Consider the following 16,101-nt stretch of genomic DNA (forward strand, 5'->3'; position numbering starts at 1 on the left):
TGACTCATTTTGTTCTGTATAATACATGAGTATAAGTTTGTGCAAAGATAGATGAGCAAAGGACACTTTGGCTAGTATCTGAGTGGTGCTAGGTTTATTTTTCATGCAAATTTGTTATCAAAATGCAGCCATTCTAATCCACAGTCAATTTTGCAACAGCGGGAAAAGAAACTGAGTCCACACTATACAAATACATGGTTAATCTCCTTGTTATATATAATTATCTCTCATCAATTTGCACACATACATTCTTGACGCCCCCTTCTAGGTACGACCATACAATTTTGTAATAAATTCTATAAATGAAATGTTCTAGAACTTGAATGATTCTTTTCTGAGTATTTATTTTCAATTCAATAAAAATATACTGATAGAGTTATAAAATAACATTGAATCATTCAATCTGCATTAAAAGCAACGTGCTGATGACGCGAGGGTCATGAGTTCTGGCCTAATGTAGGCCATCATTACAGCAGCAGTTATTTATGTCACTGTGGATGAGAACACATCCAACTCCGTCCTGCGGGTTGCAAACCAGCACACTGCTTACCTCTTGCCTTTGTTCAGCATCCAAATATCAGTTTTGTGTCGCATACATGTACTTTTTCTGCATGAGTGGCCAATGACACCACTACACAGTGTCTGGACACACTTTGTTGTTCTGGTCCCCTGGCGACCTGAAATAAGAGGGATATCTCAATTCTAGGTCACCCCATCCACACCTTCGTTGCCATCAATATCTGTGACCAAATGTGGAGCGCTACATACTTTGCAATTGGATTTTCACGAGATGTTTCATATTACCTATACTCGCGGGAGACAAGATCATCAAGGTCTTCTTGCTGTTTGCAGTGGCAGCTATCATGCCTATAGACACCAGTAGCAAGTCCCTTGAAATAAACGGAAAAAAGTGTTATGTCTTTGACCTGGGCAAGCAGTGTGAAATGGAGAAGAAGTAAATGGAACATATAAATCATAATATATATGACATTTTGGCAGACACATGATGACCAATTATCTTCTGTTTGTTCAGGACATTGCATATGACAGAGATGACAAAGTCTTCATGATTGCAGGTCATCATGTGACAAATGGTCATTGAGGAAGACAAAGTAGCACTCCATGTCACATATACTCCCTTTACTGTCCAGCTCCACTACAAAAGTACTCAGTCCTGTATTGGGGCACCCAGTCCGAAGCAGGCCCGAGCCACCAGGGATATCCATTCTGAAGAGCTTCTGCAGCTTTTGAAACAGAGCTCGGAGCATGAAACCGTGGGAAGACACCAGAATGTGGGGACAGTCCAGGGGCGCACTCCTCACGCCGGTTATCCCCGAAACAAAGATGGTATCCATCCTATCCTCTTGGCCTGCGGTCTCCTGTGCTGCGTGTGACCTAGCATCAACAGTAGAAGATGCACTGGCACTCATGGCTGTAGTCCCATTTCCTGATATTGGCGTAGTGCTACCTGAATCTGAATTCACGGCACCCTTCAGCCCACTGTCCCCCTCTGCCGCAAAGACTACCTCGAATTGACTGTGAGACACTCCTTCATCCTCCTCCCTGGAGAGAAGGGATCCTGTCGTCACACATATTTCTTCCCGTTCTCTGTTCTGTTCAAACTCTTGATGGAGTTCTTTGCATAAGTCATTGAGGAATGACAATCCCCTATCAACCACCTGCAAAGAAAGATGAAGCACTTGTCATGCATCAATGCTTTTAATGACACATGTTAAAATGGCCCTTACATTGATGAAATATCTGTAAATAACTTCCACTGGTGCAGCGCATTTGAAATGCTTTATTTTCTAGAATAAATCTTTTTGTTCAGAGCAACTGATTGTGCAGTATAATTACCATATACGGTATAAGAAGATATTTTTCGCGTGAGTAATTTTTCCCGCTCGGCCCGTTAAGATCAATTTCAAGTGTTTTTAATTCCGTGAGATCAGGACTTGAACTAGTGGAGCGTATGGCATGCCAAAATATTTGCATGCTTTTGCTTTCACACTAACGTCTGGTTGCGCGAAAACTTCCACTATTACAGTACCACACATTCACTGTGAATGTTACCACTGATAAGGAAATTACTTATTTGACATTGAACACTTACTTTTTTCAATTTATTGAAAGCTATCTTCAAATGATTGTGATGCGATGAGTTAGATATTAGCGTTAATTAAAGAGATGCTCGAAAAATCTTTTCATGGTGGTGTGTCTACCAAAACTTGGGGTCTCATGTGAGGAAACATGATGGACGAAATAAAAAGAATGTCAGGAGCAATCAAATGCCCCCTTCAGCTCCTTTTCACCTTACCTGTGACGCAGTTTCTACTCCAGATAAGCTGGAGTTGGGGCTGGTTGCTTGAGCCTGTCGATACTTGTTTCTTGTCGCTCCTTCAAAACTCCCAAAGTACTGCAGTTCCAAAAGAGAATCAAAATTCTTATCTACCTATAGAAACTATTCTTAAATGATCAATGCAAACACATCACAATTGCTGAAAGTAGAAAAAAATATCAAATCTGGCTAATCACATGGCTCACATTTTCACATTGCATGAATCACATATAACTTTGAAACAGATTGATTCACTGTTGCTTGCAATGACAACTCAAGTAGCAAATATAGACTTGTATATAGCAGCAATTGACTTTGTTGTCACGATAATGCAAGATATAGAATGATTTTTCCCTCAACATGAATTGAAATCATACACCAACACACCTACAATTCACCAATGCAAAGTAAGGAAATATTTAACTATGCTATTTCTACAATTAAATGACTTCTAATGCAATGCTAACTAATGACATTTATCAAATTACATAGTCTGGAAGGACTTAACTCTTCATGTGCACAAGCATTTAGCTTGCCAGTAAACTTGCCAAGCTCTTCTCACCAGCATTCAGTAACCCATCCAAGCTTGACCTAGTTTTACATTTGCAAGCCCACTCAAGTGTAGCAATAATATGGCTCAGTCCCACAGGCAGATCATGGCAACACAACAGGGACCAAAGGGATTTAGGTACAAGGCACGTGATCTCTATGCATTGACAATAAGATTCCAGACAACAGTGCACACAGGCCAGACACTTGGTGCAAACTGGCCAACAAAGCACTTTCTTCAGGTATACGAATCAGCCAACGCGAAGAATGGCTAGGGTTTAATAAACAAATAATGATAAAATAGCTGCCTGCTAAGCAGCCTACCACCCCTCCCCCTCCACTCCCTGTTTTGGAAAGCAAAATCAAAACATGGATTACCCTTTCTCTCAGTCTAGCATCCTTGATAATGCCTGGTCGAGGAACCTTGCCATTCTTTATGACACCTTCTGCCGTCTGCGAGAAAGAGAAAATAAACAAGCAGTGACTGAAGAATATAGGCTGGATTGGATCCTTGGATACTTTACATGTCCTTTAATAATTGATAATCACTTCTAGTAGGTAATTATTTTATAAGTTTAAATATTGAAATGTAGCAGCACAGTTTTTCCTCTTGGTCTTCTCCTACCCCTACTACAAATGTAACTGGTTCCATTTCACTATCCTTGTTCTTCTGCCTTCCTCCTGCTTCTTCTCTTTCCTGTACATAACTCCCCTTGGAATGTAATCACACTTCACTCGACCATATATAAGTAATAATAACATCACAGTAGAGGAATGCATTAAATGCCAATTGCATTGATTTTAATTCAAAATATGAATTTTCGGGGACCTCTCCCTTCGTCAGGGATGAAAGTACTTATGAATTTTCATACCTGTTGATATCACTGATACTATTAATATCATTGTGAAAATTCATGAGCACTTTCATCCCTGACGAAGTGGAAGGCCCCCAAAATTCAGATTTTGTATTGAAATCAAGGCAACTGGCATTTAATGCATTCCTCTATTGTGACATTATTATTACTATTTCTAGTATTGCCAGTATGCAGATATATTCATACATACATGTAGTTTTGATGATTTGTTTGTTGTAAAGAAAAAAAATCACCTGAACACATCTGCTCAAATCACTAGAGTAGATTCTGGTGAACGGTTCCCTGGTGAGATATCGCCCCAGAGCAGCAGCCTGCTGGAAGCCCATCTCATTGAGGGGTATGTCCGTCTGGCCCTGTAGTAAACCCTGCTTGTTGTATTCTGTCTCTCCACTGCAAGTGCAATGATATCATCATGAACAAATTCAAGGATATTCACTTACTCGCATAGATTTTCAGAGAATCAACTTTCAAAGTATGATGACTTCATGATGAATTGTCACATTGTATTTTACATGATCTCATTAAACACACACACACACACACATGCATACATGTACATGCACAAAATGAATTTGAAAATATTTCTTGACATGTCATGATATGTGTGCAAATAGTACAATAATGAAGACATTGATTGATTTAGAGTACAATGCAGACAAGAAGAAAAAATAAATTACAATGTATATGAAAATTCTACTGGAATAATCACCAAAACAATGTTTCTTGACAAAATTGCCTGGACATTCCAACTATAGTACAGTGTAGGAGTTTAAAGGGACTGTACAGTACTGGTTGAGGTGAGGATTCAGCTTATAATGTTTCGTGAGATATTTAAATACCACTCTATGAAATGTTACAGAGCATATATTAAATTCTAAGGGGAATCAAAAGTTTATTAGATGAAAATTGGTTTTGAAATGACCGAGATATCTAAAAACAAGGAAAAACAAAGACATCCTAATAAAACTGATGGCCGGTCAATTTTATTAGGATCGCTTTTTGGATATCTCAGCCATTTCAAGGCTAATTTCAATCGAATAAATGACAAATCCTTTTTGAAATTACATGCCTTTTCATATATCATAAGACTAAGAGGTTTCTCATTATCTCACCAAAAAATATTACAAACCTGAATCCATCCTCACCTCAACCAGTACTGTACATATATTGTAGTCCCTTTAGAGAGTATAGCACAAAATATAATACCGGTAACGGGCGGAAGACCTACTTAACAATTCAACTTCAAGACAATGCAATATCCACAATGCAATAACTTCAATTGAGACAACCCTGCATCGCAGCTATATTGATAACATCCAGCCATCTGACCTTGTCTCCTGATGGGCCTGACTGCACCCATAAACTTATGTCATCAGCTCCATCTCTTGAAGCAGACAATGTCCACACTGTCTAGGGACTAGGGTCTATTGTTTATATTATGTCTGTAAATGTGCACAATGTTTACAATCAGCGACAGGACGACAGCAGCCGGGTCAGCCACCTTTGTCTTGATTGCGGGCTTAGTTTGTAACCTGACCTGCATGCACCCATGGGGCCGCAGTGATACGACAAATTAACGAGTTCATCCCCATGCCATGCATGATCACAATATACAGGTAAAAATACAGGTACCTTGTCCTTGCCACCCAGTCTAACGTTTAATCTAACAAATATGCAATTCTGCTCTAGACAGAAGTTAGCAGAACCACATGGCATTTTCTTTACTTATTAGGGAGCTGTACCGGTACGCAAATTATACAAATTGTACGTACTAGGTAACGTAGTTAAAACAAGACAGCGGCGCCGGTGGATTACTGAAAGTCTAGACAGAGCTCTCTCCCAAATACAAATCAGTTGGATTTGAAAGAGAGCTCTGTCTACACTTTAAATTCTAGTAAATTTAGAGCTAACGTTACACTTATGTAGCTTAACATTTTGCAAACGTATAAATATATATGTGGGTCTACGGACAGTCATATCTGCATTAGCCTTTTCTGAACTTGTCTATTCTACTCTTCTATCTAGCGAAAGAGGTATCTCTTAAGAACATTGGTTTTAATTTTTTGTTACTCACTGCCTTACGAACGTCAGCATGAATTTCCCCATCTTCCTCGGGGCTCGGAAGTATCGCATTTAATACTTCCAAATGGCATTCCTTGAGCTTTCTTCAATTCGGCTGACTCAGCTTGCCTTGCGTCGACTTCGCATAACCACCCCGTACCACAGGGCCACCGCGCGCCCTTACCCGACGGCAAAGCGCCTCCGAGGTACGTGGAGCGGCTCACCTGCACCTGGGGGCCTTCCTGCGCTAATGCCTGCCTGGGCCTGATCGAGGGGCCTGCGAGTCTGCTATTGGGAGCACCTCCCCCACACCAGGGAGGTGACTTCCCTGCCTCCACCCTCAATTAAGCATCCCACACGGGACGTGACAAAGTCTACACATCCAGTTGTAATAAGGGATATGATCGCCCGTATGTATGCAGGTATAGGTCACACGCATACGGTGGCAAAATCAGGGATATGGGGGTACAGAATATACCACAACCTCCCTATAAAACATCAGTGTATGTCTAACTTCTGTAACAGTCTAAAACATTCTCTCCCTTCCTCCCTCTCCAGTGGCGGATCCAGAGGAGCGCGCAAGAGGCACACATCCCCCCCCCACTTTGTTTATCATTAAAAACAAAAGAAATAAAAAGAAAAAAATGAAAGAAAACCCGGAAGTGGCACCAAAAATATTAGTTACGCCCCCCCCCCCCCCTTTAAAGAATTCCTGGATCCGCCCCTGCTCTCCCCCATCTCTCTTCCTTGCTCCCCCGGCCCCTCCCCCTCTATCTTTCTTCCTCTCTTTGGTCTTGATATAAAAATTGGGTGGCCATTTTCTCAAAAGTGACTTGTTTCTGCATTATTCTAAAGTTTGTAGTCATAAAATGAATAGGAAATTTTTTGTGAAATCTACAAATGAGTATACAACAGTCTTACAAAAAAAAAAAATATATATATATATATATATATATATATACAGTATATATAATTATGTCTTACACATACACACCACAGACACAAACACAGACATAGACACAGACACATGGGAACCAATGGACAAAAGCTGCTCCACTTCACTTTCATCAAGCACCAGCACAAATAGTATCTTTTTTTTAAATCATGTGCAATCAATCAGAGATGAAAATCTTTATTCTGGCATGAGCTTCATACATTTTCAAGCTACAATGTATACCATACTGCCTTGTGAATGGGAAAAACATTATACAAACATATTTGTGGCAATTCACCTTCCCAATGCATCCTATACCCTTTTGTCTTTTGTCTTTTAAAACCAATATATGCAAAAACATAAAACAATCCGATAACAAACGTACCCATGATAAAGTACATTAAAAGACAAACAAAAAAGGTAGAATAAAAAGTAATTATGGTCTTAGGAATAATAGCGTTCATTACTCTTCAGAAAACATTTGATGTACATGGTTTCTAGAATACCACTGCATTATCAAGAATCAATGGAAATGACTCCTGATATAACTTCTTGATGAGCTCTTCAGTTCAAAATCTTCTATGGTTTCTCTTTCAGCGGATGGAATTCCTCTTTACATGAATAAGTTTTTTGCTATATTAGGCAAGTTAATTGTATGTCTCACCCAAATTTCTGCTAAAAATGTACTGTGGGGTTACATTTCCACATTCATTCTTGTTTGACAACTGCGGCGCATAGTTAGGAATTATGATTATAGTCATGCAGACAGTATTTCTCATATTCTTTGCCATTGAAGCAGTGATACAAGATAAAGAACTGAACTAAACCAAGGCACATCAACTAGAACAATTCAAGCTGAGTTAAATCAAAATAGCTAATACTTACATACATAATTACAAATAAAAAGTGCACAAATTAAGCTGATGAATTATCTTCAACTTTTTACTTGTAACATGATACAAAAATGTAAGAAATTATTGCTTTAGAGGATGAAATATATTGTTATCATAATTCAAACACAGCAGTCAGTTGCTCAATATACTACTGTACCAAGGTAGGCCCATCAAGTATCAATATCACTTTGTCAAAACCATTTAATATGATCAAAAAAGATTCACTCCAGCAAACTAAGTAAATTTCAGCTTTCTTGTTGGACATCTTCCTCATGGATTCTGTTCACTATGACTGCTCTCATAATCACAGTAACAAATGATTCATAATTAATCAAAAAGTGTGATGGTTCTTCAACAAAACAAAGGATATAATGCAGATTTCAAATAGTTTTTTTTTCTCACTTCCTTTTCAGCTGCTGCACATGAGCACCTCTAATGACAGACAACGGCTTTTTCTGCCCACGAACTGGGCACTCACAGTGGAACAGACCGAGTACACCTTGTCTGTAAAGGAGGTAACATTATGGCATTCCAATTTCAAACTTCAGCTTCCTCACTCCCAATAATTCATTTGAGGGATTTTCTCTTTCTCTTTTTTTTATATGAGTATGTATGATACGATTATGGTTTCATGCATATATCATCTTAAGATCTACAATGTAGGATCCAGGCAGAAGTCAATAGGATAATGAAGTAGACATGTCAATTGATCACAAGTTAACTTATTCAGGAGTAATATTTGGGTTATGGTTTCAATTCTGAAGTGACCAGTCTTTGTCAAAGAATCAAGGAATAGAATTGGTTGCAGCATTGGTGCTACTAATAATAAATACATTTACATATTGAACATGTAAAAGTGTGTATTTCTTTTTTGCTCAACTAGATCCACGTATCACAAACATGTGTACTTGTTCCTCAATGTTCGCATAAAGGATCACAGCACCAGCAGGCACGATACACTCTAGATGGTAAGAACTGTCAATTCCAAGACTGCCTAGTAAATTTAAGACTTAATCACCTATTCTTCTACATCTGTTAAGCACTTTCTATCCAAGTCTACTATTTCTGCATCTGCTCTAACACAAAATGGAAATATCATATTTCACTATATAAAATATTGAAAAATACTGCCCTGCCTCATACACATTTTCTCAGATGTACAAGTTTGCAAAATGCAATACATATTCTACAATTTCTAGCAATACAACATCTAATACATGAATACTTTATCACACACAAACAAAACATAATGAATAAGGCAAAAAATAGGTGCAACATTTGACATACCCTCTGGGCCAAATGCTCAGAAGAGCATATGAGCATGCTGAAAACATGGGAAGACTGTGATAAATAAGTACAATGAGTTGCATGTGCTTTGGAAAGTAAATACAATGTAGGTATGAAAACCAATTGCAAAAATATTTCTGCTCGTAACTTTCATGCGGACTATATATGCTGCCACCTTCAACCTGTTTTCTATTCATTGATATAAATTCAAGAACATGAATACACTTAAACCTGTCTTAATGGCCACCTGCCAAAGGCGACCACATGCTTTATGTAGCTAACTACTACGACCCTAGGAGAGAAAACTACCTGGTACATGTGAAAGACCTTGTGTACAACGACCACAAACTACAGGTTTTGCCCTATCTGTTGGTATTATGATTCATTCATATTCTTTCTACTAGAGTTTTAAAATCGAACAACGAAGCCTTCTTCAGGGCCTACTAATTTGATATTCATATATTACAGAAAGCAAAGACAAAATAGTTCTTGTTTTTGCATTCATCATTTCTAATGTTAGGCAAATTGTATTAACTTGTCAAGACAAGTTTCATTCATAGAGGTATGGGAAAAGTGAATGTAAAGTCCATTACAGATGCTACCAGATAGAATCACATTGGCCATCAACCTGGGTGGCCACTTGTCCACAAAGGCCACCTGTATATGTATATATATATATATATATATATATATATATATATATATATATTGTGTGTGTGTGTCTGTGTGTGTGTCTGTGTGTGTATCTGTGTGCTCCCTATAATTTGACTGTATAACTTCAGAAAACATAGGGACCTGTATGCACACTGCATATTGAAAGCCTACAAATGTGGTAACTTTGAGTTCTCCAATTCTTGATTCTCATTCAAAGGGCATGTGAAGGTCATCTAAGGAGAGCTGTGTGCTCATTGTATTCCTCACAGTACTAAAAAAAAAAAGAAGAGATGAGAAAAGAAAAAAGGATGGAGTCCTTGCATAGTGGTTTTCAACTGTCATTTGATACATCAATCTTCAGCTCCTATAGAAGATGGTGTCTACCCAGAATTCTCTCACATATATCACTGTTCAGCTAAAAAAAAATGCTATGATTCAAGTCACTAAAGACTCATTCTCTACAGCTTCTTCATGTAAACACTGGTTGGTCCTATGTGGACTCTGATGCACTTCATTTCCAGAATTTGACATACCTCCTGCCTTTTCAGGATTTCAAGATTTCATCTAAAATCAAATCATTCCTATGCCCCAAGGACAAAACTTGACTTATTAATAGGTATTTGGCCTTTAAAGACTCTTGCTACAAATGCAGCTGCACTGTTAAACACCAAATGTCTCTGCAGACAAGATTTTACCCACAACAGCACCACAAACTTCTAAATTTCTCTATTATTCAACTAATAATCTCTATGAAACAGACCTGCACTTCCACACTGTTTTCATCATTCTGGTTACAAAACTGGGGAAAAAAAAAACTCTCTGTAAACAGCTCCACACAATTACCTGTTGAAAATGCTAATAAGCTAGTATACAATATTTCATTATTCAATGAATTGTTCCTTATCGCTAACTTCAGGGGATTCCTATCATAGGGCAAGCAAGTAGGAAGCTATCACAAGAAATAATCCTATACTTCACATGTTCACTTATGAACTTCAATGGTAGATGACCCGGGCCACATTTGAACCTGCAATGAAGCACACACCAGCAAAGTACTCTTCTATTATGCACAGAGAGACATCAGCTTACAAATCTCTCTTCTTCTCGTTAGTCTCCTGAGTCTTCCTATATCTTTCAGAACAATGATAACAAACCTCTTTAATCTACATATGGTAAAACACATCTTACACCTAATATATTTCACACTATCAAACATGGATGAATTGAGTCACATACCTACTATTTAATAAATATACTGCACATAATTGCATGAGTGAAACCCTTACTTTCAAGGGCTAAGTAATCACACCTTCAAGGAAGATCTCAGGTGTAAGTACTGGTAAATGCAACATACTCTATCCTAAATGATCCACCTTGTAGATGAAGTAGCACCTAAGTTTCTCAAAGTCAAACTTGTCGTCTTTGTCTGTTTCGACGACGAGCGTGCTCAGGGAGGTGTTCGGGCAGCCGTCGTCGATCAGCCAGTCCCCCTCCGGGATTTCAACGTTGACGATGCAGTAGAGGTACTTGAGGAAGTTTCTGGTCACGAAGCCGTGAGTCGACAGCAGCACATGCGGGAGGCTCCGTGCCTCCTGGTTCTCTCCAGTGAACTCAGAGACAAAGACGTCTGATGTGGTCTTTCCACCAGCCTCGGCTGCCGCGCTCCCTCCCTCCACTGCTCCACTCGCTGCCATCTCACTCTTGGCCGCATTAGTCTTATTTGTCTCCTGCGTCTTCACATACTTGCACATGTCATGCAGGAATTCAATTGTCCTGGCTAATACCTGAAATTAGAATTGTAAAAAAAAAAAATCATATGTTTCATTTATATTTCATGTCTTCCTTCTTTTTCATGCTCAACAAACCAAGAGACTAGACCATGAGCGCACAGATTTTAACTGTTCATATTGACATGGGCTCTTGGCAAAAATATACACCTATATAATGAGTCCCTAACTCCTCACTTTGGGAATAATATTACAAAAATGTCCCTTTCTATTTCTCAATCTATCACACTCGATGAAAAATTATACTTATGCATGTGGTTCACAAAAGGTGATTCAGAAATTTGTTTTTCTGGAAGAGGAAAGCACAAACCAGGTCAAAGCAGTACATAACAAAATGACAGTGCAATAATTATACTGCGAACTAGAGACACATCACTGGAGACAAGGATATCATGAGCCCATCCATTGATAGCATATCTACTGGATATCACATACTCCAAACTGAGAATCCTACTATATGTATTGGAAGTGAACTGTAATAGATGCACAACTAATGAATGAATTGAAAAAAAAAAATTAAATGAACTGAAAAGATGAAATGAATTGTCCTAGGATAACCTAAGTAGATGAGGACATATTATAGCAGATGACAATCAAAATGCATATGTTTAAAGGCAGCCGATCGCCATCCCTAATGGTACGTAATTGCCGAACGACCGAAATTTGTGCATGCAATTGCGCAATGCCAGACTCGGTGCTATATCCATAAACGTGTGGGACAATGCTACCACTGAGACAAGTGTGTGTGTGTGCGTGTGCGTGTGCGTGTATGCATCATACACAAACATTGTCACCGTGAGCTGTGGTGATTAGAGGAGAGAGGCCAGAAGACGCGTGGCTCTTTTGGCCTCTCTTCATGCGCATGCGCACTGAGAGTGTGCATCCATTCGGAAGCTCTCGTGGCTCACTGGGACAGCCATTTTGAGTAAGGAGATTAGCACAGGGAGCTCTCTTGTAGCCTAGCGTTTTGTTCGCTGACCCATTGAGCCAGCACTATTCTCATTCGGGGGTCACTACATTTGATACAGAATGGGGGAGGCAGCGTGTTGCGTTCGTCTCCGTGCCGCACAAACCACTCGCCATGACTGAGTGCCTTTAAAATGGAAGGAGTATTGGCATCTTGTCTCCTTTCACTTTATGAAAATGGATGTTATTACCTGCTCTGGTGTTTCTCCTCCCTCGATGACAAACTCGCCAACACAGTTCCTGAGGGCTTGCATGTAAATGTCAAATGACATACCTTCATAGACTCCAAAGGCCTACAACATGACGGAAAGTCCAAAGCAAATACATGCATAACCATTTACTATATGGGCTAGAGATTATGTGAGGGTTTCATTTTTGGGCGCTACTCATGAATTTATTGCAGTACATGAAGATATTAACCCTGAAACGAACATGTTATACATAGCAGTTAAATAAAGCACATGCATGACCACACACATAATCATGCATGTGTCTACATCAGGTTTGTTTGTGTATTTGTACATTGCATAGATAGTAAAAGTTACAAGTAGCTGAATGTCTGCTTTATTCAAATGATCTTGGAAAAGATTTGTGGAATGCATCATAATATTAGCAATCCTCAAGTCAACACTCAATGATTGCAAAATAAACTCCTCCCCAAATTGTGGGAAGTCCTGATTGGCAAAAAAAAAAAAAATTAGACTTGCTAAATATATGGCATATACATGTACAGTACATATCTTCTGGCTTTTTGCTGATACAAAATCGCCCAAGCTGCGTTGAGATTTCAGTATAGAGAGTTAGCAGCATATTACACTTAATATAGTTCCAAATAAATCATATCTTACTCTTTCCCTCAGTCGCTTGTCCTGAATGACTTCAATGTCATGATTGGGTCCTTGATCAATCACCTCTTTGACAGTCTGGACATGTGTACAATAACAATGTAAAGACAATACATTAGACAATATTTTGTTATGTACAATAAAAATGCAAAATAATAATGGTAAACAAACAAGAGGGTACACAGCTTCAGCTTTGCTAGATTTGTTTGTTTGCAATCCTTATAACAATACATGAAATATTTGTTCACATTCAAAACAACTTACTGGGAAAAATAGAAGATTGATGTTTTTTTTCCTATACAGAATATCATACATTCAGATGGAAGTACCTGTGAAACCATTTTGCATGTCACAAAGAACCAACTCACCTGGAGACATCTACTCAGATCACTCGAATAGACATAGTCAAATTTCTCTTTGGAGAGGTAAGCCCCTAGCCTCTTGGCCTGCTCCTTCCCTTCATTGTTCAGTGGGACATCCGACTGACCTTGGCATCTGAAGGTGGCATTCCACTCTGTCTCCCCACTGGACAACAAAACAGACAGAAAATAGAGAGAAAATATGTTTTAATTATTTCATAGTCCAGATCGTAATTACACTGCACATCTTCAGCTGTATGACTTTGAGATATACAGCATTAGACAACTCTATTTGATAGAAAAACACACAAAAAGTTTCACAATTTTTCAATTGGCTGACTCATCTCATGGAGTATACCCTTCCAGTCATCTGGTCTTGGAACACACATACACACAAGGCTGGTGCAACTGGGGGGCAGGTCCTCCCCCCACCCCCCCCCCCCCACTTTTTGGCAGAAAATGTAGTGTCTGATATTTTGTTTTGTTTGTGTTTTGCTTATCTGTGATTTTGGGAGCAAAGTGGCACCAACAGATGTGAAGACCCCCCCCCCCCTTTTTTTTTTTTCTTTTAGTTAGCCAACCTTGGGGAAGAGAAGTGGCAGCAAGAAATGTGAAGCCGCCCCCCCTTTTTTTTGGAGGGGGGTTGTCATCATCCATCATCATTGAGTCCAACCCCCCCCCCCCCCAGCAAAAAGCTAGATCCACACCAGCATATTTGTCTTGTTTGTAAGCAGAGCCTATATTTGTAGACTCTGCTTACAAACAAGATGCACACAAAAGGCAAATGAAAGTGAAAAATACCATACCTTCCGGACCCCCCCCCCCCCACCCCACTAGGTCACTTCACTCTCTTGAACATTATCCTACAAAATGTCCCCCTACCCCCATCCTGACGAAACCCTGGTGCGGGTGCTGGTAAGATTCACAAAATCAGATTTTGGTTTTTTTTATGGCAAGTGGCGCAATGATGAGAATAATCAGAATACAGATCTCTCAACATGCTCATGATGACCGATGTAGTTTACTTGAGACTTAATCTAAAACTAGAGTCTACTCATCAGACCTTAATGTGACTTTGTGTAAAATACAACCAGTTCTTGTTGTAAATAGTTCTAGAACTCTAGACGTTCAACAAAGTACAATACAACAATTATTGAATTAACATCGAGTTTGCATTTGATGATCATTTAATCAGCATGTTTGATTCATGACGCCCGTTTTTCCCCTGCCCTGGTAAGAAAGATGTACATGCCTAATCAAATAAATGAACTCGAGCAGTTTGTTACCATTGCAATATCAAAATCAAACAAAGTCATTCCAATATAACGACAAATAGACATCTAAATTACGTGCGTGCGCGTGACCAACATTTATTAAGTCAACAACTGCAATGCAAAGAAAGGCTAACCGGGCGACATATATCTCAATTAGTGGGACTACACAATCAATATATCGCAGCCATCCTGCTAACAGTATTCATGTTCGCCTCTTTTGAGTCTTGCTGCCTCACTCATTTACAACATCATCCATGTTCTAGGAAAACGAACAAGATGTAGGACAAAGTAGCAAATGAAGGAACTTACTGTCTCAAAAACGTTAACATAAACTTCATCTTGGCGATGATCGTCAACTCTGGTGAGACCCGTGTTCCGTGCAAGAAATCTAGTCTTGGCAGAGAATCGTCATGTACGGAAAATAGGCTTACCTATTGTTCAGACGACCTGTACTTATGCTATTATCTCTTCTTTTATTGACTGTACTGACTTCCAAATTCACAATAATTCGAATCTTTTCATTGTTGTAGAGTAAGCATGAATATGATGAGCGAATTTTCACAGAAGTCAAAATCATATTTACGCAGTACGAGAAAATGCAATATAACAGTACTCGCAGTAGACTACATCAGGCAGGATTGACGCCAATTTCTATGCGTGCACCACGTGTACCAACATACTGACACACAACTCGGGCAACCAACTGATCAAGGTACAGGTATACAGACAAGTTATTGTAGTACATGTACTTAGTACAATTCCCAAGCAAGGAGGTACCTCCTTGGTACGACTACAAGTACACTGTACTGACATCACAAAGGCCCGGTCCTACTATTAAAGGGAAGGTAAACCCCAAGAGCAATGTGGATTGAGTGAAAGCAGCAACATTAGTAGAACACATCAGTGAAAGTTTGAGGAAAATCGGACAATCGATGCAAAAGTTATGAATTTTTAAAGTTTTGGTGTTGGAACCGCTGGATGAGGAGACTACTAGAGGATATGACGTATGAGTGGACAACAATACAAAGAAAATATAAAGGAAATTCAACAAAAATTCACTTTTCTAGAATTATGAAAGAGCAATGGACCAACCGCTTTCAGAAAGCAGGGGGAATAATTGCTACCCTTAACATATGTCCATATCAAGTTGATGGAATTTGTAATTTTCATGAAAAATGGATTTTTGTAGTATTTTCTTCATATTTTCTTGGTATTGTTGTCCACTCATACGTCATATTCTCTAGTAGTCTCCTCATCCAGCGGTTCCAACACCAAAACT

The 16,101-nt window shown here is 39.0% G+C and overlaps 2 protein-coding genes across 2 annotated transcripts; both read right to left on the bottom strand.

The window, feature by feature from the left end:
- Nucleotides 1-1,064: 1,064 nt before the first annotated feature.
- On the bottom strand, nt 1,065-5,961 carry LOC139710925 (fructose-2,6-bisphosphatase TIGAR-like). Its single transcript, XM_071622850.1, has 5 exons — nt 5,837-5,961; nt 3,996-4,152; nt 3,266-3,340; nt 2,318-2,416; nt 1,065-1,679 (listed from the first exon to the last, which is right to left on the bottom strand). Exons 1-5 carry the CDS (start codon nt 5,893-5,895, stop codon nt 1,065-1,067), a joined length of 1,005 nt encoding a protein of 334 aa, XP_071478951.1. The 5' UTR covers nt 5,896-5,961.
- Nucleotides 5,962-10,869: 4,908 nt separating this feature from the next.
- On the bottom strand, nt 10,870-15,189 carry LOC139710928 (fructose-2,6-bisphosphatase TIGAR-like). The gene is made up of 5 exons (XM_071622852.1): nt 15,132-15,189; nt 13,558-13,714; nt 13,193-13,267; nt 12,536-12,637; nt 10,870-11,375 (listed from the first exon to the last, which is right to left on the bottom strand). Exons 1-5 carry the CDS (start codon nt 15,158-15,160, stop codon nt 10,947-10,949), a joined length of 792 nt encoding a protein of 263 aa, XP_071478953.1. The 5' UTR covers nt 15,161-15,189; the 3' UTR covers nt 10,870-10,946.
- Between the last annotated feature and the right edge of the window lie 912 nt (nt 15,190-16,101).

Source organism: Diadema antillarum, unplaced genomic scaffold (assembly GCF_040938485.1).
Source record: "Diadema antillarum isolate AM-2024a unplaced genomic scaffold, OU_Dant_1.0 seq00001588_RagTag, whole genome shotgun sequence".
Lineage (NCBI taxonomy): Eukaryota > Metazoa > Echinodermata > Echinoidea > Diadematoida > Diadematidae > Diadema > Diadema antillarum.